This window comes from Anabrus simplex, chromosome 7 (assembly GCF_040414725.1).
Source record: "Anabrus simplex isolate iqAnaSimp1 chromosome 7, ASM4041472v1, whole genome shotgun sequence".
NCBI classification, from domain to species: Eukaryota; Metazoa; Arthropoda; class Insecta; order Orthoptera; family Tettigoniidae; genus Anabrus; species Anabrus simplex.
Genome location: NC_090271.1, coordinates 157,426,725 through 157,452,133, shown reverse-complemented (window position 1 = coordinate 157,452,133; position 25,409 = coordinate 157,426,725). Strand labels below are relative to the sequence as shown.

Below are 25,409 nucleotides of genomic sequence, written 5' to 3'. Positions count from 1 at the left end.
TACCTTTGATAGACTGTGGCTGAATTACTTCCAATTCCTGTCCTTAACTATCCTTGGCGGAAAAGACATTCAATAAGAGTTGATCCCGTAAAAGAAATATTGTACAAGTAAAAATACATTTTTATTATTTTCGATCCGGATAAACCGGAGATCCGGATTAATAAGGGCCGGATAAATGAGGTTCTTGTGTACATCCATAATTATGATATTATCATTATGCAAACTAAACTGCTGGAGCACCCACGTAGTATCTACAGCTTTCTGGGCCCCCCAATACATTTACACTTAATTCACTGTTCTGGAACACAACTATCAAAAGAAATGAAATGGTGTATGGCTTTTAGTCCCGGGAGTGTCCGAGGACATGTTTGGCTCGCCAGGTGCAGGTCTTTTGATTTGACTCCCGTAGGCGACCTGCGCGTCATGATGAGGATGAAATGATGATGAAGATGACACATACACCCAGCCTCCGTGCCAGCGAAATTAACCAATGGTGGTTAAAATTCCCGACTCTGCCGGGAATCGAACCCGGAACCCCTCTGACCAAAGGCCAGCACGCTAACCATTTAGCCATGGAGCCAGACACTATCAAAAGAAAACTGATTGGGCACCAATGTACTTTATGATACACAAGATGAAATAAGCATGAGAATAAATTGAAGAGTGGAAATGGAAAACAACGTAAGTGCCGCAAATGTCATTTTGAGGTTTTTGTTAAGACATGAATCTGTGTGTTGTGGTGATCCTTCTGGAAAGGATTCATGTACCAGAATCATTTAAAATCATTCCAAGCATGCTACACAGATAGCGTTAGCATTTCGAGCAAACACTAGTGCCAGTGACCGTGGCCTGGAGAGCGACACAAGTGCGTAGGGAGGTCCGGCCGTCAATGTGTGTACCGCAGTTCGGACTGCATTACGTCGTACGCTGTGAAAGCCACGTCTTCAGAGTCGGAACGACATAAGGCCAACAGTGAACTACAGCTATATGTAGAGCGAGCGGAAAAACACAAACACTTATGAAAAGTAATATCTGTAATTCCCAGATACCCACCAGTAGTACCTGCACAGTTAGTATGGATATGCAACAGGTTCTGTTTGTTCCGACCCTCACACATTCCAGTATGTTTTACTCACGACAACTAGCTTGCTATAACCAATGTATACATGATTCAGGCACCAATGACAGTTTCATGTGCTTGTGGGATAAAGGGAGCAGAGGTCGAGGGCGTAATGAAATATCATCTAGTTTATTCAAAGTGATGACGTACGGTTATACAAACAAACGAAACGTTGTTATATGGTGTGACGACTGCACATCACAAAACAAAAACAGGATAATGATAATGACAATCATTTATTTAGTTGTTAAAGACCATTATGATACTATTGATTGAAATTCCTAGTGTCCGGACATAAATTCATGACATGTGACAGGGACTTCGCTCTCATTGAGAAAAGGAAACTAGTAATGAAAGCCATGATCCCAGATGAGCTAGAGGCCGTTATTTTATTAAGTCCGCAAGACCAAAAAAAAATAATTTCAAGATTGTTAAAATGGGTAAAGATGATTGGTTGACCTTGGAGCTCTCGCCAACGAGTACATCAATACTACCAAGCCGCAGCTCAGTAAAGCTGACACCCCAAAGTAATACATGTCAGAACGTCATTCGGTAGTGATTGGATGTCTACAATATACACTGACTGACAGAGCAAATGCAACACCAAGAAGGAGTGGTCAGAACTTTATGCCAACTGCAGGGTAGACTGACGTCACTGAGGTATGCTCATGATGTGAAATGCGCCGCTGTGCTGCGCACGTAGCGAACGATAAATGGGACACGGCGTTGGCGAATGGCCCACTTCGTACCGTGATTTCTCAGCCGACAGTCATTGTAGAACGTGTCGTCGTGTGCCACAGGACACGTGTATAGCTAAGAATGCCAGGCCGCCGTCAACGGAGGCATTTCCAGCAGACAGACGACTTTACGAGGGGTATGGTGATCGGGCTGAGAAGGGCAGGTTGGTCGCTTCGTCAAATCGCAGCCGATACCCATAGGGATGTGTCCACGGTGCAGCGCCTGTGGCGAAGATGGTTGGCGCAGGGACATGTGGCATGTGCGAGGGGTCTAGGCGCAGCCCGAGTGACGTCAGCACGCGAGGATCAGCGCATCCGCCGCCAAGCGGTGGCAGCCCCGCACGCCACGTCAACCGCCATTCTTCAGCATGTGCAAGACACCCTGGCTGTTCCAATATCGACCAGAACAATTTCCTGTCGATTGGTTGAAGGAGGCCTGCACTCCCGGCGTCCGCTCAGAAGACTACCATTGACTCCACAGCATAGACGTGCACGCCTGGCATGGTGCCGGGCTAGAGCGACTTGGATGAGGGAATGGCGGAACATCGTGTTCTCCGATGAGTCACGCTTCTGTTCTGTCAGTGATAGTCACCGCAGACGAGTGTGGCGTCGGCGTGGAGAAAGGTCAAATCCGGCAGTAACTGTGGAGCGCCCTACCGCTAGACAACGCGGCATCATGGTTTGGGGCGCTATTGCGTACGATTCCACGTCACCTCTAGTGTGTATTCAAGGCACGTTAAATGCCCACCGCTACGTGCAGCATGTGCTGCGGCCGGTGGCACTCCCGTACCTTCAGGGGCTGCCCAATGCTCTGTTTCAGCAGGATAATGCCCGCCCACACACTGCTCGCATCTCCCAACAGGCTCTACGAGGTGTACAGATGCTTCCGTGGCCAGCGTACTCTCCGGATCTCTCACCAATCGAACACGTGTGGGATCTCATTGGACGCCGTTTGCAAACTCTGCCCCAGCCTCGTACGGACGACCAACTGTGGCAAATGGTTGACAGAGAATGGAGAACCATCCCTCAGGACACCATCCGCACTCTTACTGACTCTGTACCTCGACGTGTTTCTGCGTGCATCGCCGCTCGCGGTGGTCCTACATCCTACTGAGTCGATGCCGTGCGCATTGTGCAACCTGCATATCGGTTTGAAATAAACATCAATTATTCGTCCGTGCCGTCTCTGTTTTTTCCCCAACTTTCATCCCTTTCGAACCACTCCTTCTTGGTGTTGCATTTGCTCTGTCAGTCAGTGTATTTAAGAACACGAAGAAAATGTGGGGACATCCTCCACCATCACAGCTTCCCCATGTGCAGAAACATCATCATATCAGTGCAGGGAAGAAGAAGGGTCTGCTGGCGCTCTGTGATGTAAAGTATAGAGATTACTATTGTCAGCTGTGTCGAGAAGAAAACGTGTGTTCATAACCATGTACAGTGTGACATTCATATGCATATATTACCCACTTCATAAAACATCCTGCACGTTTTGTACTTTTTGTTTCATAATGATGATTACAGTGTTCTTTAACATGTTCTATACTGTGTAGGAAAGATACTTGCTGTGTCGTTCAGTTACGAAACTTGCACAATCGTAAAACTTGACTAGAAATGTGTCATTTGTTTACCCTTTTCACGTTAGATAGTATGTAGGCTTACATCACAATGTATGAGAGATAAAATGTGATGGATACATATACCACTCAATAAAATGTTCCTGAATGCACTGAGTACGTTCTAAAACAGAATGATAGGTCATTCCTTATTGTGTTGTGTAACGACCTAGAAAACGTCACATGTGCCAGCACCTTCGATCATATATCCAATAGATGGCTGATGACGTCACATTCTTGAAGCAAGGATCTCAATCAGCTGACTGGTGGGTAGTGCGAGCGTTTTGAACATTGTGTTATAGGCGAGAATAGTGATCAGCGTACTTAAAAGTGACTTTTAGCTACTGTAAATGAAGCGATGGTGCACTATTGCGTAGCGTATGGATGCAAGGAGACCTTCAAAAAAGGATCTGGCATTTCCTTTCACGGGTAAGTAAATATTTACGTAAATATGATGATGATGTAAGGGGTTTCATACAGTTGTTGTCAGGTGTCTGTAGAATACGTACGTTTATTGTATTGGTTACAGTTCCAGTTTCCCGGTTACAGCAATTTTGAATACTGTGCTTTTATTGATTTCAGTTTTCCTGCTGATGAGACAAGGAAAAAGCAATGGGTAGTTGCATTAAGAAGAGAGAATTTCATACCTGGAAAGCATTCAAGATTATGCTCTACGCATTTTTCACCGGAATGTTTTGATAATGAAGCATTTGGTGTGGGAGTTAAACTGAAGCCAAATGCAGTACCAACAATTTTTAATTTTCCACCCCACCTTTTACCAGCTGAGAAGAGGAGAAAACCTCCTGTGAAGAGGAAACTTCAAGTGGATCCTGTTGCATCAACAAGTTGTGTGTGAGCAGATTTTTTTTATTTTTATTTATTATTTTCCATAGATTTATGCAGGAATGTGGCCTGTCATCCTTACGTGAAATATTTGTGTTTAAGATATTTAACATACTGTTCAACTGCAACATCTATTGCAGCATATTAGGTTACTATATTACACATAGGTAATACATTTTTGTTGTTGACCCTTATAATTTTCATATTTTTTCAGTGTTCCTCAGGAAGAGGAGAATGAGTCTCTTCCTAAAACAAAGGTGTTCAGAAAATCTTATGTTGGTGATTACACTGAGGAAATGGTAAAGTCACCAAGGAAAGCCCAGACCTTCATGCAGGTTGCCAGGGAAGTTATTCATAAATCCCATAAGAAGCTGAAATTGGAAAGGCAGAAGTATCGGCGAGCTATTAATCAGTTGCAGAATGGGAAAGCCTTAGTAAACCATCTGAAGGAGAAAATGATGATAACTGAAGATGCTGCTTGCACGCTTGAGGTAAGAAAACAACAGCTTAAATATTTTTTTCGGTTTCCCTATATCCGCTAGCCTTTGGTGGTGCTGTTTGAGGATTCAAACAGTCTCTGGGTTGATGACCTAACAGACAGACATACATACATAAAATTTGGAGCCTTTAGAAGTCTGTAATTTGTTTTTATTGTATCACAATCTCTGTTAAACAAATATTTCAAAAATAATGTAATACCATAAATTAACTTGTGAAAAAGCATAATGCACCTTTTAACTTCCATTGTTCCAGAAATGTCTTTCTCCTGCTGCTGCCCAACTTCTGATGCGAACAAAGGATGGTGATACAAGAGCAGAGTATCCTCCTGAACTACGCTGCTTTGCACTTACATTGAATTTCTATTCAAGTCGTGCATACAGCTACTTGAGGGATGTATTTCCTCATGGTTTGCCCCATCCAAGTACACTGCGGAAGTGGTATCAGTCGGTGGATGGTAAGCCAGGATTCAGTTCAGAGGCTGCAACTGCTCTCATTTCAAAAGGGAAGGAGATGGCTATCAGTGGAAAGCCCCTAGTGTGTGCACTGATGATGGATGAAATGTGCATCCGGAAGCACATTGAATTTGATGGAAAACAATTTCTTGGTTATGTGAATTGTGGTACTGAAATCGAGGATCGGGATTTACCAGAAGCCAAGGAGGCTTTAGTGTTTATGGTGGTCTCACTAAATGGACACTGGAAAATTCCAGTGGGTTATTTTTTGATTAACGGTTTAAGTGGCTCGGAGAGAGCAAACCTAGTGATTGAGTGCCTTAAATTTTTAAATGACCTAAATGTAATTGTAGTGTCACTTACTTTTGATGGTGCTGCTTCAAAATTTAATTTAATTTAATTTAATTTTGCTTAAATTCACTTACTTTTGATGGTGCTGCTTCTAATTTATCCATGGCCCGTTGTTTGGGAGCTTCTTTTGATGAAAATAATATGGTGAACTGGTTTGAAAATCCCTCAAATGATTCTAGAGTGTTTATTCTTCTAGATGCTTGCCATGCTATAAAATTAGTGAGGAATACTTTAGGAGCTAAGAGAACTTTTGCCAGGGGTGATAATGTCATAGATTGGAGGTACTTAGAAGAGTTAGAGAAACTTCAGAGTATCAGGGGCCTTCATCTAGGAACAAAACTTTCCAAAAGGCACATTCACTGGGAGAAGGAACCCATGAAAGTAAAGCTCGCCACACAAACATTCAGTGAAAGTGTTGCAAGTGCAATGACATATTGTGACAGAGACTTAAATCTTCCTCAGTTTCAAGGGTGTGAGGAGACTGTAAAATTTGTTAGGCTCATGAACAATATATTTGATATCTTGAACAGCCATAATCTTTGTTCAAAGGGATGGCAGAAACCATTGAAAGCAGAGAATATCCACAGTACGAGGGCCTACATTCAGGAGGCTATTGAATATATACAATCACTGCAAGAGATGGATGGTGGTGTTTGTCTAGTGAAGTGCTCTAGGAAAACTGGTTTCATAGGTTTGATTGTGTGTCTAAAGTCTGTCTTAGGAGTGTATGACTCAATTTTGAACATGCCACAGCTGAAGATGCATTTTCTGCTCACCTACAAACTTAGTCAGGATCATTTGGAAGTATTTTTTAGTGCCATTAGGAGTCATGGTGGTCATAACAACAACCCCACAGCTAGGCAGTTTGAAGCAGCATATAAAAGACTTCTGCTCCATATACAGATAGGTACTACAACCAGTGCCAATTGCTCTGCAGTTGACCCTACTGTTATTATGAATTGTAGAGACAGCAGTCAAATAACTGGTGATCCTATTCATCTGCCTGCCAACAGTACTGATGTACTTTTTGTTAGTCATGATCATGACTACATTCCACACCCAGCCAACCTGACACTGTATGTTGAGGATGTAGTGGAATATATAGCAGGTTTTGTTGTGAAAAGATTACAGAAAGCAGTTAAATGTGATGTTTGTCAGGCGGTTCTCCAAACAGCAGTTTCACATTCAGCACTCCTGAAGAGGAAAAACAGAGGTGGCCTTTCAATCCCATCATTAGATGTGATATACCTCTGCAGGGAAGGTGAAAAGATGATGCAACAATTCCAGCACAAAATGACAAGGATGAAGGACCCTTTAAATGTACTTGTAATGGCAGTACTGAACCATGCTAAGAGAGAAGTGTTTGATGAACTTCAGGAGCATACATTTGCTTCTCCGCCCCTTGACAACCACATTCATCAGCTGAAGCGAGCAGTTTTGATGGAATACTTTAAAGTGAGGTTACACCATAAAGCACGGCTTGAAACAGAAAAACTTCACAGTGTGAGGGTACGAAGCTTTCACACAAAGACTGTTCTATTCAGGAACCAGTAATATAAGGTAGGCTGCTTTATAATATAATTATTGCATTTGTTATATAAACGTGTTAGAGTGTGTAGGCCTATATGGGTATTTCTATGCTTCCTATGACTGGAATATTTATATAGACTCAAGTTGCTAATGTAAGAGGATGCTGGTGTGGTATGCTAGTTTCACTGATTTGTATAAGTGTTCTACTTTTAGGCATATTCCCTCTAATCATTCTGTCTATGAGTCAGGTTGATTTTTATAGAAATTCATTCTTAAATTACTTTTATATTGGCATGTCTTGTTTCTGTATTTTGGGAACAACGTTACTGAATGCTGCAGGATGTTTTCTTTTCTTCAGATGTGACCTCCTATTTATAGGCCTACTTCAAATGTGGCATGTGCATTAGTTTATGTTGGGCTTTAAACTAAGCTTAATTTAGTAGGTGGCAGTGGAGTGAAATTTTACCCGTGTAGCATTTTATGTATCCCTTTATTATTATTATTATTATTATTTATTATTATTATTATTATTATTATTATTATTATTTTGTTGTTGTTGAAGCAGCATATTACAACAGATCCCTGCTTCATAGGCATAAATAGGTACTACAACCAGTGCCAATTGATATGCAGTTGACCCTACTGTATTGTGAATTTTTATAACTTATGATAAGTGAATATTTCTTGTTATGGTACCTGTTTATCGTTTACCCTGGAGAGTTCATTTTTGTTGCCATCTGTTGGTGGTGTATGGTTCACTTAAGTGTGATACTTGTGTTATTTTCTTTCCATAATGGTCCTGTAGGCTATGTGTCATTCTTTGCATCTTGTGTTGTTGGGCATTGGTTTGAAGTAGGCCTATTTCAGTCAAAAGTATACCGAGCACGGTAAATACAGTATTTTAAAGTTGTTTTTGGAAGTTATGAAGTGTTTATTGTAGATGTCAGTCGCATTAATATTTCAAATTAGGCTACACTTCCTTACGGACAACTTTCAGAGGTTAGCTTTCAGCTATTAATCCCATGCGGTAATTGGAAAAAATTACTTGTCTCTTACATTATAATAAATAATTAACATTAAACAATTAGTGTTACTCACGGGGATGTAATACTTGCAAAAAAACGATCATAATGAGGGTGTATCCTATCGTAGCTCTCTTTTGGTTTTAAACATTTTCGTCGTAATTATGCATTTATGTCCACGGTTTTTATTGTAATTAACGCTTAACCACAACAGCTAAGCAGGGTACATATCATATTCCGATTTCACCGCCTTTTCGAATGTCACTGTTTGACAATTTCCTTATATCCTCTCGGACTCTGCTTCGAACTACCCCCCAGTCAGCTGATCGAGATGTTGGCTTCAAGCCGCAACATGGACGAGGTGGCGCTAAGCGCACTCTATAGTATTAATGCTCTAAGGCCAGCACAGGGAAATGGAGAACAACGTAAGTGCAATATTCTTGACAGCAATCATTTTGTCCGTATTTCTCCACTAGGTACCTTCTGGCACGTAGGTCGTTTTTCATTTCAACTCCTCAATCATCACTCAGGGTGGGGCCATAGGCTGACGATATCCCGACTTGCTGACCTAACCCGATGACTTGTTGAACTGAAAGTAAATGTATCAGGATATACTGGCTAGGTTACATTCTTTTGAAATTATACATTGCCCATTAAAATTTATAAATATACTTACAAACTTAACCACCTCAATATTCTTCACAACAGATAACAAACGGTAATGCAAGAAATAAGCATTAAAAAAACTGACCACATTAATACAATATATGGCATATCACTGCACTAACACATAACATAAATTTCAACTTGGGATATACACTGTTTATCTCTTCTTATTCTCAACCCGCACAGAATTTACATGTCATAACATCAAGCTTAATAAATTAGCTGGTACAATGACCATTTCTAACAACACTATATTCGAACTTTGTCTGTCCATTACCACACGACAAACTCACTGTACATATATGCACAAAACCTTAACTGGAAATTGTACGTAATCTGGCTAGTCTGAATAACGGGATCACATACCTATGCAGTATAACTCACTACACCATATCGAACTGATCTGAAGTGGTTGGTTGATTGTAGTTGAAAGCTGATGTTAAATACCACCATACCTCGTCCACACTCTCCGATAACTTACGTGACAAGTTCTTGGTTTGTTGTTTTATACTGAAATTTTACTCATGTTTTATTCCGCCAAATGCATTGGCATAGCCCTTCATAGGGTATACAACATTTAGTGTAGATATCAAATGAAGATCTCTAACCCTGCATTGCTTCCCAACCGGACATCCATAGACGAGACGAATCTCCAAGAGACAGACACCAGCATACAATATGGCTAACCGATGCACACTTCAAGCAGGACAACTATCCGATCTCAATACTTCCACTACTCAACACCAAGACCTCTCTTCCAACAAACCAGCCATAAAATAGACTTCTACAAGTCGCATGATTTTCTCAGTACTAGCTAATCACAATCTTCAATATCTGTCACATGTGGCACGTTGTTTTTGAAATTGTGAAGCTCAAATTTGGAGCACTGACGCCTTGTTAATTGTCGCGAGACACACGTCATTTTGGGCAGACCAACATCTTGCACAACACTCTACATTAGTTTCCTTGCTTAACACAGATTTTCCCGCTTTCAGCTACAGAATGCCACCAGTTTAATACAGAGCTCTTACAATGTCCAAACAATGACTTCCATACATCAACAAACACACACAGTATTCCTGCAATGAAATACGTGATACTGACAATACAAAATGAATACCTAACCTATAACGTGGCATGAATATAGACATAAATACGAAAACTGACTTGACGTGGAGTTGAGATTTTGTACTATTACAAGGTCAACTAAAAGCTATAAATAATACAAGGCAAAACATGACGTCATTTTAGAAGAAAATATTTTTATTCAAAAATAAACAAGAAAAACACAAAAAATAGCAAAAATCATCAAATATGATAAAATTTACATGACTCAGATCATTCTCTCAGCTTATAGAGTTCATCTTGAGAATCAAAAATATATTACATATAAACAAGCGTATGCCGACCACATACTTAACATATGCAAGGAAAATTCTTGAATTTTATCACTTTGGCTTGCGCACTCGCACCACGATTCTAACGGGATTGGTAATTATTTCGACTATTAGATGAGTATACCCCTTTCCTGCACACTTGACATTGCAGTGGGGCTCCCTAACCTTAAAGAAAAGGCGTGTTTTAATGCGTGTTGGGGAGGAAAAAAAACTAATCTAACCGTACAGAGAAAATCTACGCTGAGTGGTAAAACATCCTACTAATACATACACCTCGATCATGAGTAAACTCATGAGGACAACAAAAAAACTGTGGATCGAAACCTCACACTAATAAAAACACATGAATGGCAAATATACACAATCAAAGAACAAAAACATGTTGTCATGTTTTCCCGGGCCTCACCAAGAAAAAAGCATGCTGCATTTATGCAACTCACTCACTCACTCACTCACTCACTCACTCACTCACTCACAGTCTCGATGGAAAATATAAGGAAAAAAATTTGCGCTTTGAGCAATCGCTTCCTATTCAACGTAGGTTCCTGAAATAAATTACATGACACAAAACCAATCAACTGGTGGACTTTACAACGTCACGCATAAATCAACATGGATTCCTGAAATAAATTACATGACAAAAAATTCAAGAAAGTAACAGTGTAGGCTTTAACCTTCAACACCGAACTCAACGTTGGTTTCTGAAAAGATTGCAAGACAAATAATTCTCTGCGCGGTCATATCATAAAAGAAAAGTCAAACTAAACATTGCAATATAAAAATCTTGTCTACAGCATAAACCGTAGCGACATGGGCAAACACCAATAAAATCAACACACAATATAGGCCACTAAAATAAAACTCTCCTCAGTAGAAACACACATCATCCTCACCTACAACATGACGGAATGATTCAAAAGCAGAGATTCAGTCTCCCAAAATAATGCAGCAAACACCAAAAGCATCCGGGGACCAATCCTTAATACACGCTGCTCACAAATCTACACGAAGCAAGTTACTCAATCATGAAAATGCAGGCCTTTCAAAATGAGGAACGCGTCCCCTTACTAATTAAAATATATATCACATGTCCTAAAGTTGCCAAAAACAGATACAAATATAAATGACGTTGTCTAACAATCGCTCTCAAGAAATGAAAACACCACCACACTGGTCACAAATCAGAGCATTCGCGTTCGTAAATTTAAACTTTAATTTAAATGGCCAAATCTGTAATAATACCATAACTAGAAATTGATGAATTACCACATAGACATAGATCATGTCTGAAAATTTGAAAGTTACTGAAATATCTTATCCTTTCAACATGATGAAATCGCATTAATTAATAATAATAATAATAATAATAATAATAATAATAATAATAATAATAATAATAATAATAATAATATTTAAAGGAAACTGATTCTAATATTCGGAACTTGGAATATGAAACTGCGTTCGAGGAACTCGTAAACCAATCCCTAATTCACACTCATTAAATGAAATAAGTTTCATAATGATAGATCCGTATTGAACTGTGATTACTAGAGCCCGGATTTCCATGCAAATGCATGTTTTTAAATAAGCTGGTTACAATTCTCAAACTTTGCAAATATTCGTTTTATGGCTTAACGATTCCAAATAACCGTTCTTTTCCGTGCATGTTTGCATGTTTTCGCCTTTTTAGGACTAAATTCATGCATAATGCATATTTTGAAGATTTTGGATTTAATAGCGAATATTTGGACGTTTAATATTGCATAATATGACTTTTCTTGTGACTTTGGCGCATATATAATGCTAACTTGCATGATAGTGCCTTTTAGGAATGTTGGTTTGCAGAATTTGGGGCCTTTTTTCTACGTTATACAGAATGTCTATTACAGAGAAACTGAGAGAATGTATTCCTGGCATCCTACATGACAACCAAAATTAGTACATAATCCAATTAACCAACGCGTTCTTATCTGCTGCTTGATTAAACATTGACGTTAGCCGGAAGGCTCCACGTCGATCTCTGTAATTCTTGGGACTAAATTGTCCCAGTTATACATTGTTACAAATCGAACCATAAATTGTGCATTACTCATTGACGGCTCATTCTTTCGTCTGTGTTAGACGAACAAAATAAAACTTGTATCGCATTTCTGTGACGCCGCGTTACTGAGCTGGCAGCTGGTTTTGCACAGAACCCTCTTCCGTTCTTATCCTGGATTTTCCCACCGGGAACGGTCACCCGTCACTTTGTTATTGCAGCAGGCAATCAATGCCAGTTATTGAGGAGATACAAATGTGTCTGCTATCATTCCACGGAGAAGTATAACTGCGGCAGCTAGATATAAGTTGAAAAAAGTGATCCGTTCAAATCCTGATTTTGATTCGTCAAGCTTATATAATACCTATGGGAATCAACATCTATATCAAGCTTATATAAGACGTATTGTAGCGAAAATGTAAAAGACGTACAATTTGACCTCACTTTTAGTGACGTAGAACTTCTGTGCTTAAGGATGTGTTGACAGATAAACGGATGAGCTTAAATCAAGGCAATTTGGAGAAATTAGTTGTTGTACAAATGTTTCAAAAGGAAGTGAATTTTGATAGTGCATATTTTCCAGTTTATCATGCATGTTTTGCCATATGATAGTGCATGAATGCATGCATATTTTGAGATTTGATAGTGCATGGAAATCCAGGCTCTAGTGATTACAATAGAATAAATTAATGTATTATTAGGGTCCACCTTTTCAATACAAAATGTAAAGAGTTTAAATTACATAAATGATTAGGGACTAGTTCTGACCTAGTACTAGGTCAAAAAATTAATTTAAAAACCACCTAATCGATACTTTATTTTTTTGCCTTGGGCAAAATTAAAAATACATTATTTTTATTTGGCGTATGATGAATAATGACAACCTATAAACTATTTACACAACAAGTGAAAGATGAGTACAAAGTAAATACAAATTATCATAACTATACAGTCAAAGAAAGCAATTTACAAAGTTTGAAAGAACAAGAAGAAAACACAATATATGTACATCACTATCCACCTATCAACTCTGACAGTTTGTATATACACATCGAGTGCGAGTGATGTACATCTCACTAAATGTGAATGTCCAAACCCGCCACCCACTTCACTGCTTCGGGTGTTGCTGAGTTGAGGTCTTCCATAGTGCCAGTGAAAGCACGGAGTGGACATTCCTGCACTACATGTTTCATTGTTTGTCGAACCTCCCCACAATCACAGTATGGAGAAACTGACCAGCCCCAGGTGTGTAAAGTAGATGCTGTTCTACCTACTCCACATCTCATGCAATTTAGTCTACTCCTTGTGCAGCGTGGCAGATCGAAGCCTGCCAGCTTAATGGATGGATTATTAATATCCACTATTGCCCGAGGTGGGGATAAAGACCACTCTGTTAACCATTTAGAGGTGGGGTTGAATTCGCTGGATGTTATCTTCACTGCAGTCTTCCAAGCAGGCTGGCGAGACTTAAGGCATGTGCATTTCTGTCTGATATCCTCATGAACAGGTAGATGTTCATTCTTCAGCATTCTGGTCCATAGCTGAAAAAGGGCCTTCTGTCTCCTTATATGTGGAGGTAGTATATTGCTGAGAACCGGTAACCATTGGGTCGGTGTAGCACGAAGTGTACCAGTTATGATCCCCATGGTTTGATGAAGTTGTGAATCTACTAGCTGTGTGTGAGCACTGTTAAGCCAGACACCAGAGCAGTATTCTGCTGCATAATAGACCAGGGCCAGAGATGTTGTCCTTAATGTGTTTCCATCCGCTCCCCAGGAAGTTCCAGCCAGTCGTTGGAGAATGTTATTACGACTTTTTAGTTTGTTGGCGGTTTTCTCCAGGTGATTTTTGTACGTAAGAGACCTGTCCAATGTTACTCCTAAGTAACTGGGATTGGCACAATATTGTAGTTCATGACCCTTGAAGAATACCCTTGGATGGTAGTTTGCTTCTGCGTTGTTCAGATGGAATGTAGATGTCACGGTTTTCTGTGGGTTGGGATGATAATATTAATAATAATAATAATAATAATAATAATAATAATAATAATAATAATAATAATAATAATAATAATAATCGTATGGCCTCAGCTACCGTGTGCAGACATTTCGATTTGACGCCATCTGGCTGTCTGCTCGTCAATTTCGACGTTCCGTTTTACTCTAGGCCCGCTAGATGGCAGACAGAGTAAACCGGATCTCTCTTGGGCGCTTATGGCTGAGATTTAATGAATTTTGTCGGGTAAACACCAAATGTGTCACCAGAGATCTTTTACATGCCGACATCGTACGACATGGAGTATCGAATGGACTTTTTTCCGCCCTTCACAAATGCCTGAAGACTGTTACAAACATTGACTTTTTTATTCATGCCACCTAGTGTTATTACGAAAAGTGTATCACCACAGACGCTTTAAATATTTTAAATATGTATCTTAGTTAATAAGTTTTTTCAACACAATTATAGACGCGAATTGTAATTTAAGTATCTTCCACACATATTACCTTACCCCCGCGCCTCCCTTCTTTTAGAGCATCTAGAGCAATAGCATTCAAGATCCCATGGGACATAGTTTTAAGTTTTAATGTGGTTACTGTCCAAATGTTTTTCATCTCAACTATCTTTATACAGCTGAAGATGACCACTAAGTGGTCGAAACATGTTCTGTGTGTGCTAATGTATTTTTAATTTTGCCCAAGGCAAAAAATAAAGTATCGATTAAGTGGTTTTTAAAATAATTTGTTGACCTAGTACTAGGTCGAAACTAGTCCCTAATCATTTATGTAATTTAAACTCTTTACATTTTGTATTGAAAAGGTGGACCCTAATAATACATTAATTTATTCTATTGTAATTCACACTCATCTTTACATTCAAATAATCATGAAGATGATTCTACCAGAGGTCGTGGATCCTAGCTCCACCATCCCACTCATTCTCATTCACACTTCATGCAATATATCCAAGAAAACGTGACGGCATGTTTTCGTATACTTTGAACTCCCATTATTAATTGAATCTAGTCCTTCCTGACTTTAATTTAAATACTTTTTACATTTACATTTAAGCCCCGAGACATTCACTGCGTCTCAAACATCAAAAGGAAAACAAAGAAAATAAACAAGGGTATAGCAAAAAACTGACTTATAAAAAAAAAGAATGACGTTAACCACTCAGCCATAAAATCTGAATAAAATAAAAAGGCAAGCTGTGACCTCATGCAACCGGTCCACATGTACTTTACAGTTAATTACATTTACAAGCTTCCTAACATTTACTGTAATAGGACATAGTCCTTTCAAACAACAGCTAAACCTACTGAAATTAAATAACAAACTAACCTATCGCCTTGTCTGGCCCCGCGGTGTAGGAGGAAACGTGTCCGCTTGTCAACCGGCGGCCCCGGGTTCGATTCCCGGCTGGGTCAGGGGTTTTTAATTGTAAATGACTAATATCCCTGGACTGGGGACTGGGTGTTTGTGTCGTCTTTAACATTCCTTTCCTCACATTCAACACTCTACACTTCCTCCATACCAATTACACGCAGGTTCATATCACATGGTGTAAGTAGGGGCAAAAAATCTCTATAGGTCGATGCCCCGAACAAATTTTACTTACTTACTTACTTACTCCATGGCTCTACGGTCCTTTAAGGACCTTGACCTCCTTGACCACAGCTCTCCAGTCGTCCCGATCTTCAGCACGCCTACGCCACCTCCTGACTCCAACGGTCCTCAGATCAGTCTCCACATCCTCCAGGCATCTCATCCGGGGCCGACCTCTCCTTCTCCTGCCCCCAGGGTGTCTTGTCAGTGCTTTCCTTGGAAGTCTTCCCTCCTCCATCCGTTGTACATGCCCCAGCCATCCAATTCGTCTCATTTTGATTGATGTCACCAAGTCCGGCTCCTTATAGAATAATCTCATTTCTTCATTTGTTCTGATTCTCCATAAATCTCCCTCCTTCACCGGTTCAAATATCTTCCTCAGTACTTTCCTTTCCCACACATTTAATCTCCTCTCTGTGGCCTCACTCCCATACATAAGCACTGGTTTAATTATTGTTTTGTAGAGAGTCAGTTTTAATTTCCTGCTTAAGTTTTTACTTCTCAGAAGGGGATTCAGTGCCCTGTAGGATCTGTTGGCAGCCTTAATTCGATTTACAATATCTGTCTCAACTTTATTTTCTGATGTTATTACTGAGCCAAGATATGTGAAGCTATCTACTGCTTCAAAGATGTAACCATCAACTTGGAGTTTTTCAGTGTTCCTTCCATTTCTCTCTGTTACCATATATTTAGATTTAGCCTCACTTATCTCCAAGCCCAAGAACCCAGCTGCATCTTTCAGCTCCCTCAAGGCAGTTGTAAGTGTCTCGTTACTTCTAGCAGATATCACCACATCATCTGTATAAGCCAAAATTTGGATTAGTCTATTGTAAATATTACCACCCGGATTAGTAGTTACTGATCTTACAGCTTTGTCCAACACTAGATTAAATAACACTGGTGATAAGGGGTCTCCCTGCCTTAGGCCTTCTTCGGTTCTGAAAGATCTTGACAGACTTCCCTGCACTTTTACCTGACTTCTGCTGTTCTCCAGGGTCATCTTAGTCAATTTTATTAACTTCTGTGGGAATTTAAACTCCTTCATTGTTTCCCACAATGTCGATCTCTTAACTTTGTCATAGGCTTGTTTAAAATCTATAAAAAGATGCCCTAGTCGAACGTTGTATTCATATGTCTTTTCCAGAGTCATTCTCATGGTGAAAATATGGTCCATCGTCGATCTTCCAGGTCTGAAACCAGCTTGGTACTCCCCTATAATTCTTTCCGCTCTACTACTAACTCTCTTTGTTATGGCTGTAGAGAGGATTTTGTATACTATACTCAGTAAAGATATACCTCGATAATTCTTGCATTGCATGCGTGACCCCTTCTTATGTATAGGACATATATTTGCTAGTGTCCAGTCCTCCGGCATTGTACCTGTTTCCCATACCTTTTTAATTATCTCGTGTATTTTCTTCACCAACACTTCTCCTCCATGTTTTACCATTTCTGCTGTTATGAGGTCATTCCCTGGGACTTTACTGCTCTTCAATTGTTTTATAATATCTCTTATTTCTTCAATCGATGGTGTACCGTTTTCATCGTCCTGATATCGGAATGAAGGTCGTCATACGAAGTTATAAGTTTGCCATGCACGGTAATGATCGCGAAGATTACGTAATTGGGCCATACGTCAGAAAGGAATGCATATGTTAAATAAATTAGGCCGTGATTTCGAAGTGTATACATTTTACGAACGTGTATATATTCAAGAAGGCCGTGCACGTGACGGCAAAGATATTTATTTGATGAATTAAAGATGCCTAGATCACGGACCGAGACGGAAAATTGTCAAGGATCCATGCGGCCGTGATAAAATAATAGAGGGTTTCAAAATTGTTAAAACAAGAACAAGAAGCTGAACAATAAGAAAAAAAATCCGTAACGTAAATCGAAATAAATTTATCCTCAAGAAGTAAAGCCAATCTTCGTGTGAATAGAAGGGAGATATTGTAGAAGTTACCGACTGGAGAACTTGCGAAGTGAGAGAATATTTGAAAAACAAACATACGCAAAGGAATATCGTGAAGAAAGAGTTAGGAAATACCCGAACAGTAGTCGGAGTGGATACTCAAGTCCGTGCGAGCAACCAAGTTGAATATTACGCAGTATAGGTTGATTAGCCGAACAGAAGAAAATATTTACGGAGATAACTTGAAATAATTTAACTGTTAAATTGCTACCAAAGATTAATATTGAAGTATTGTCCTAAAAACCTGATATTAGAGACAGACCTGATATTTATTCCTGAGAATATGAATATGAAATTAATTCACGATTTGGAAATGTTTCTTTCTGTTATGATTGACTGCAACAACATGATGAGAGGCTAAACCAAAGATGGAGCCGGCTGTCTGACGGAAACCGCCCAGCTGTTCTGCTATCTCGAGTCCCAAAATCACAACCTGATGGTGACGTAGCAGAGGATGGAGCCGTACGACGCAATCCCTAGATGACAACATCAAGGCCAAAGCCGACCATCTAACGTCAGTGATCACAAGATAAGTTCCAAAGAGTTACTTTATTTTCTTGAAATTGATATGCAGTAAATTTGTAGTGGTAGTTATAGTGTATATTTGGTACGTTGTTTTACCTAGTTCTTCGTGATTAAATCACAGACATTACCATCTTCGAAACGAGATTGTCCATGTTGAATTATTATTATTAATAGGGGAATAGGTACCTCTTCCAGATTTTACAATCTATGCCATAATATAGGAATGCTTAAAGCTAAACCAGGAGAGATTTGGAATGTAATTTCTAACCATTTTGGGATAAAAACATCGTATTTAAAGTGACGTAACCTTAATTATATATTCTTGAAGAAGATAGTTGATTTACGAATAACCTAAATGTGATTGCCGAAACGACGCAATGAAATGTGAGTACATATTAACTTACTTGATTTATATATGCATTTCATTTTTAGGCTAGCGTGTTTACGCGTATAATATATGAATTTTAACCCAAAAGAGCACCATTGTAGTAAAGTAATATGATGTTGGAATGATTTGCCGTCATGTTGGTGATGATAAATGTTTACATAGAGAATTTACGATTTGAGTGGCATGTTAATGTGCAATTGTGAATAATTATTCGTCGTGATATGTTTATGTGATTGAATTATGAGACATTATGGTAATTAATGTTAGTAGACGGAAAGATAGATATATTTATAGGTAGTTTTGGCGGTAAATACGACGTAGTATGGGCCGATGGTGATGATTACCATTTGCGGCAGAATAATAAAATGGTAATGAGTGGTATATAGGGTTAATAGTACACGCGTACAATGAAATACATCGCACATTTCGTATATTTGGGTTACCATACACTGTCTTCGGAAGAAATATCCAAGTAGGAAATAAATGAAGGGAAACTTGTTGTCTTCATAGTTAATTTATACCAACGTTGTACTAAATATTATTGGAAGTTTGTTGTCAAGAATGAATTTGATTCAAAGAATAATCCCATAATTTAAAATCTTTACCGCAATTAAATATAAGAGGTAACCAAATGCATTCCTACGGAATCAGTGATACCTGATTAATTATTGCTAAACCCTAAAACATGTTTGGTACAATTTCTATTAGAACTACAATTATAATTAGACTTTGAACGATACCTACATTTATTTAAGGTGTTATTTGAATATTTTAATCAAATGATACGGTCGAGGAGAACAATATTTCTCATTTTAAGAACAAAATATATTTGAAATAGCCATTTCTGGGCCAAAATATTTGGAACTTACTTGTGATTACTAACGTTAAGACGCCGAAATGAGTGAATTATGATGGAATGTTGAAGTGATAATGATGAAAATAAGCATTTTTTTTAAATTTTTTTTTTAATTATCAGTTGTTTTTTTATATAGAAGAAACAAGAACTGATGGACTTAAACTATATTTTATTAAGAAATTTAATTAGGATTAGGGACTTAGATTTATTTTCAACCTAAAGATTTCTTTATTAGAGAAGAAGAAGATAATTAATGATGATAATTATTAGTGGATTTTCTTTTGTGATTCCGGAATCAAGAAATAAAATATAGATTTTCTAATTTAGAGGTTATTATTTTAGGAGATAGGCTAATATTTTTAGGATTTAGGTAATTTTGAATTAATCCATTAAAAAAAATATTTTATTTATTTTCACTTATATTCGGATGATTGGACTTGGAAAACATAATAATGATTTAGGATGATGAATGGTATCGATAATAATTTATTGAAGTAGAAATGTGGTGCCTCAGTTGACCTCACGGTAAAATAGTATGGTTTAAAAAAGCAATTTAATTATCCCTGAGAGGTGTCACGAGGCAAAGTAAGGATTACCATATCATATATTCTGATAGGAGAATTTTTAAGTTACGATATCGCTAGAATTCTATGAGGCGATAACTGCGTATATGATGAATATTTAAAGTGAACTTAGCCAACGACACTTTGCATCAAATTTATTATGCATTCATCCATTAAATGATCTATTAGAGTGATGGGAGAGTGAGGGGAAAATAGCCAGAGCAATTGTTACCCAAGTTAGCGTTCATATTAAAAATGGTCGCCCAATATGGTGCAAGGATGAAACTACCCCTCAGGATGGTGCAATGGTGATCCCACATCGTCTTCATCCTCATCTCCATTCTCATCCATCTCTTCCTCCTCACACTCATCTCCATATTCACCCCCCTCATCTCTCTCTGAAGTTTCCATATGGTCTGATCCTTCTGTTTCTTCATTTATTGGTCTGACAAAGAGTAATGTTTCAAAATATTTTGCCCATTTTTCCAGAATTCGTTCTTTCCCAACAATGAGTCTATCAGTCTCATCCTTAAGCATATTCACTCTGGGTTGATATCCCTTCTTTACTTGTCCAACCACATGGAAGAATTTTCTGCCTTGTTTGTTTTCAAAATTCTTCTGCATTTCATCCACTCTCTCCTTTTCTTCTATTCTTTTCTTGTTCCTTATCAATGTCTTTGCTATTCTCCGTTTCTCTTTAAAAACTGCAATATTATTTCGAGTGGGTCTCTGTAGCATTCTTTGTCGGGCAAGATTTCTCTCTTCCAGAACCTTGTCCACTTCTTCGTCATACCATTTATATCTACTCTGTTTGCATCTCTCTCCAAGTACTTCCTGCGCCGTTGTATTTATTGCTAGCTTGGTTTCCTCCCACATTGTGTTGATGTCCACATCTCCGTTTCTGCCCATCTGTAGCTTTCTTTGCAGCCGGTCTCTATACTCTTCCTCCTTCTTCTCATCCCTTAACAGTTCTACATTATAGATCTTGCTCTGCTCAGCTCTGTCCCTGGGTTTAATTGCCAGTCTTTCTCGGAACTTGATCCTCACCAGTATGTGATCTGAATCAATGTCTGCACCACGCATGCTTCTCACATCCATTATATTGGAGGCATGTCGCACATCTATCAGCACATGGTCTATCTGGTTCTTTGTCAGACCATCCGGTGATATCCATGTCTCTTTATGGATCTCCTTATGGGGAAAACATGTGCTCTTAATCACCAGCTCCTTGCTAAAGGCAAAGTCAATCAATTTCCACCCGTTTTCATTTGATTCTTGGTGTTTACTATGATATCCTGCCACTGGGTGGTTTTCTTTCTCTTTGCCTACTTTGGCATTATAATCCCCTAGGACAACTTTAACATTATACTTGGGCAACTTGTCATATACTTGCTCCATTTTTTCATAGAAATGTTCTTTCTCTTCCTCATCGGCATCCTCTGTTGGTGCATGGACACTAATTAGTGATATGTTCGCAAATCTCCCTCTCAATCTTAACCGGCATAGTCTGGGGCTTATTGCTTCATATTCAATCACATTATGACTGACCGATTTCTTGACCATAAACCCTGTTCCTATTCTATTTTCTTCCTCCCCACTATTGAACAAAATGTAGTGCTGTAGATCTGTCACCTCGATTGTCTTCCATCTTATCTCCTGTAATGCTGCCACATCTATCTGATATTTAAGTAATTCCTCCTCCAATTTTCTACTAGCCCCGGCCTGAAAGATACTTCTCACATTCCATGTTCCAATATATCCGTATCGTTGCCATTTAGCGCGCTTTAGTCGTCGTAAGTTTGGGACCGTCCGGTTATCTTGATTTGGTTTCTGAACAATATGTAGTTTTGTGGTAGTGGAGTTGTTAGCCCCACGTACCAACCCCCAACCTGGAGGACCAGGGTATCACTCTTAGTCTGGATCATCACCTTAGACCTGTCCGGCTTGGGTGGCCCTACCAGGAGCATATGCTCCCGCCGGCATAGCTCTAAGGATCATTTGAACACGCAAGCCTCCAAAACACCCGGCAAAATGTATTTTGCCTTCGTCAAGGTGGTGATACCATCAGGAGGGCCCCGAACAAATACCATTTAAAAAAAAACCTATCCCCTTGGCTACATAAAAACACATGCACACATAACATAATTACATTGCAAATCTAGTACTCATCTATTTTTTGATTCGAACACCTGGCTCCCAATCCTTTTAGCCCGCCATACTGACTGGGATGCCTTCAAAATTGAACTGGATCAGTCCTTGGTTCTCCATCCTGGCATAGAAATGTGGTCTCGTCCTCTGGCTGCTTCTGCTGGTTCGGAGGTTGACTAAAAACATCCGTTCATTCACAGTATTGAAAAACTGGGTCAAGACAACCTGCCAGTTACTATTTACTACTGCCGGGGGTAATTTCCATGCCATGAAAAACCAGTTCCCATTCAGCCCCAGGACAACTCTGCTTATCTAACCCCGTAACTAGGTCAAATTTTCCACACTCGCTCCATACTTCGACTGTGTTATGTCACAGCTCAAACATCAGGAAACAGTACACAAATGCTGGACTAGAAACTGTAATATTTGTGTCCTCGGAAAAATCCACTTTAAATCGGCAGGCAATTATGCGTGTAAATGATCATCTTGGAAACTGTTCTGTTTGACATTTGAAAGACTTCAAACACTCTGATGTTAAGATGTTCTGATATTAAGACCCTGCTGTATATCCATCATCTTGCTCTGTATTGTAAATTCATATAGGTTGAAAGTTTGCAGGCTTCGTAAGCGTCAGGTAGCCAGCTTCAAAAAGTGGGAGTTGACAAATTCTAACTGCCTCGCTCGAAAGTGGAGGTGCAGGGTAATTCTGCAATCTCGATGATATCCTTTTCATGGTAAAGAACTAAAATTAGCACAGCATGTCTGATTGACTGACTCGGGCTACTGGAAATTTACTGCAAGCTATTAATACAGGTGATGCTGCAATACCTTACTCAAGACTTAACTCGTTCAATTTTTTTTATTGTCATGATACAAAGAAATGAGATGATAATGTGAAAAACATGACTAAAAACCCTATACATATATTTGCATCATAATTTAGAATCATCTACCATAAATTAAATATATACATATGTACATCTTTCCAATTAATTCCACAGACTGATAATTTTATGTACACGCTGTGATGTTCGAAATATCACACTGTGTTATTACCCAGTCCGTGAACTACTTTACTCAATACTGCTCTGGGTAATCCACTTCAAATTGTTACAGTTAGGACTAGCAATTTTGCCATACTCGCATATCACCAGAACGTAATCAAAGAAATCAAAGTTGCAATCAACAGTTTTCCTCAAGATGAAATTAAACTGATTTTGAAGGAATTAATAATTAAACCACCTGATGGGGAACAATTACATTTCTAACATCAACTTGCAGAATGATGGGGTAACTATTTTTTCAAAAGATTTCAAAGCATAATATTATTCTGTGTAACTTATATTACCTTAGGAACTTCTTCCTTGAGCCCAATACTATCTTTGCTGTCTTCATTGCATACAGCTGCAGGATTCTCCACAGTGCTTATAGTGTGAAGATCTGCCTCTGGATCTATTTCTTTCCGCCGTGGTTGCATAAAGTTCATCAGGTACTGCCTCCTCTTCTTCCTCCATCGTTTTGAAGGATAAGTATATATTTGTCCATCAATAAGTCCAGGAATACGTTGTCGAGGACTCATAAATAGGTTTGAGTGATTTTGTGCCACACCTGCAAAACATATCAATGCATTAAAGAGTGTAGCAAAAGGTATTATTTTTGAAATTCTAGGGAAAAGCCGTGAATGTAGCATTATAATATTTTATTCTATGATATCCACTGTGCAAAGTAAAAAGAATTGTTAATGAAAATCATCCTTTTGTACCCACATGAAATGAGGTCCATAGAAAAACAAAAAATACTACTAAGCACTCACAGTGTGGATTGTAAAGGCTGAAATTCATGGTCACCATTCTTCTGCACAGCTAACAGTTCTTCATACTAAACACCTTTAAAATGTACCAATCAAATCTACCCTCGCATATGAATTGCTACTAATTCATGGATGAAATATTTTTAAAGTCACAAGAGCAAGTGAATAAATGGACAGTTCTCCTATAAAAAGACGACTGAATAAAGATGTTCGATCCCGGCTCAGTTCCGTGGTATTTCAAGGTGCTCAAATATGTCAGGCTCGTGTCGGTAGATTTAATGGCACATAAAAGAACTCCTGCAGGACAAAATTCTGGCACCTTGGCATCTCTCAAAACCATAAAAGTAGTTAGGGCATAAATCAAATAAAATGATGATTATTATTATTATTATTATTATTAATAATTATTATTATATATTATATATGTGTATGTATGTATGTTCAGTCCGTCAGCGATGCCCCTGGTGCGATCCTCAACAGCTCTGTCATCAGGCATCACTGAAGAGGCGTACTAGGGAAATGAGGAGTGAGGTAGTTTCCCGTTGCTTTCCTCACCGAGTCAGATTTGCTATTACACATCAGTCTGCCAAGCCCACTGAAATGCATACACCAACCGACCCTATGAGCAACATTTTCACACCATTCATAGCAGGGACTGGCTGCATAAGGATTGGCATTACTAGCATCACTCATACCTCAGTCACTTTCATATTGTCAAAGCCAAAGATAAGACAGAGACAGATCTATGAAAGTAACAAAATTGCTCTAGCCTATACCAGAAGACATAGTGCACTGTAAACACTAGGTCCTGCCAGCAAAGGCGGATATTATATATATTATATTATTATATTATTATATTATATAATAATAATAATAATAATAATAATAATAATAATAATAATAAAGATATTCAGAGGTAAACTACCACCAAGTGGACCTGGAACAAAGGGAAGGAATAACTTCTGCACAGCTAATAGCACTTCATATTAAACACCTTTAAAAGTTATAAATCAAAGCTTCCATCGTATATGAGTTGCTAGTAATTCATGGGTGAAATATTTTAAAAATCACAAGAGCAAGTGAAGGAATGGACATTTCTCCTATCAAAAGATTACTGAATACAGATGTTCGGAAGTTAATATCAAGAAGTGGAACTGGAACAAAGCGAAGGAATAACTTTCTCAAATCATAAAGGAGGATGTTGCACTTCGAGCTCGAGAACTGTGAGGTTGTGGGTTCTTTGTTAAAATAGGGTGAGACAATAAT

The 25,409-nt window shown here is 38.8% G+C and overlaps 1 protein-coding gene across 3 annotated transcripts in view; it reads right to left on the bottom strand.

The window, feature by feature from the left end:
- LOC136877390 (zinc finger protein ubi-d4) overlaps window positions 1-25,409 on the bottom strand; it is a 570,041-nt gene that overhangs the window by 461,541 nt on the left and 83,091 nt on the right. For all 3 annotated transcript variants that reach the window (XM_067151392.2, XM_067151393.2, XM_067151394.2), the window contains exon 3: window positions 23,682-23,941. In XM_067151392.2, the coding sequence (XP_067007493.2) occupies window positions 23,682-23,941 (260 nt within the window). The remainder of the gene's footprint in view (window positions 1-23,681; window positions 23,942-25,409) is intronic.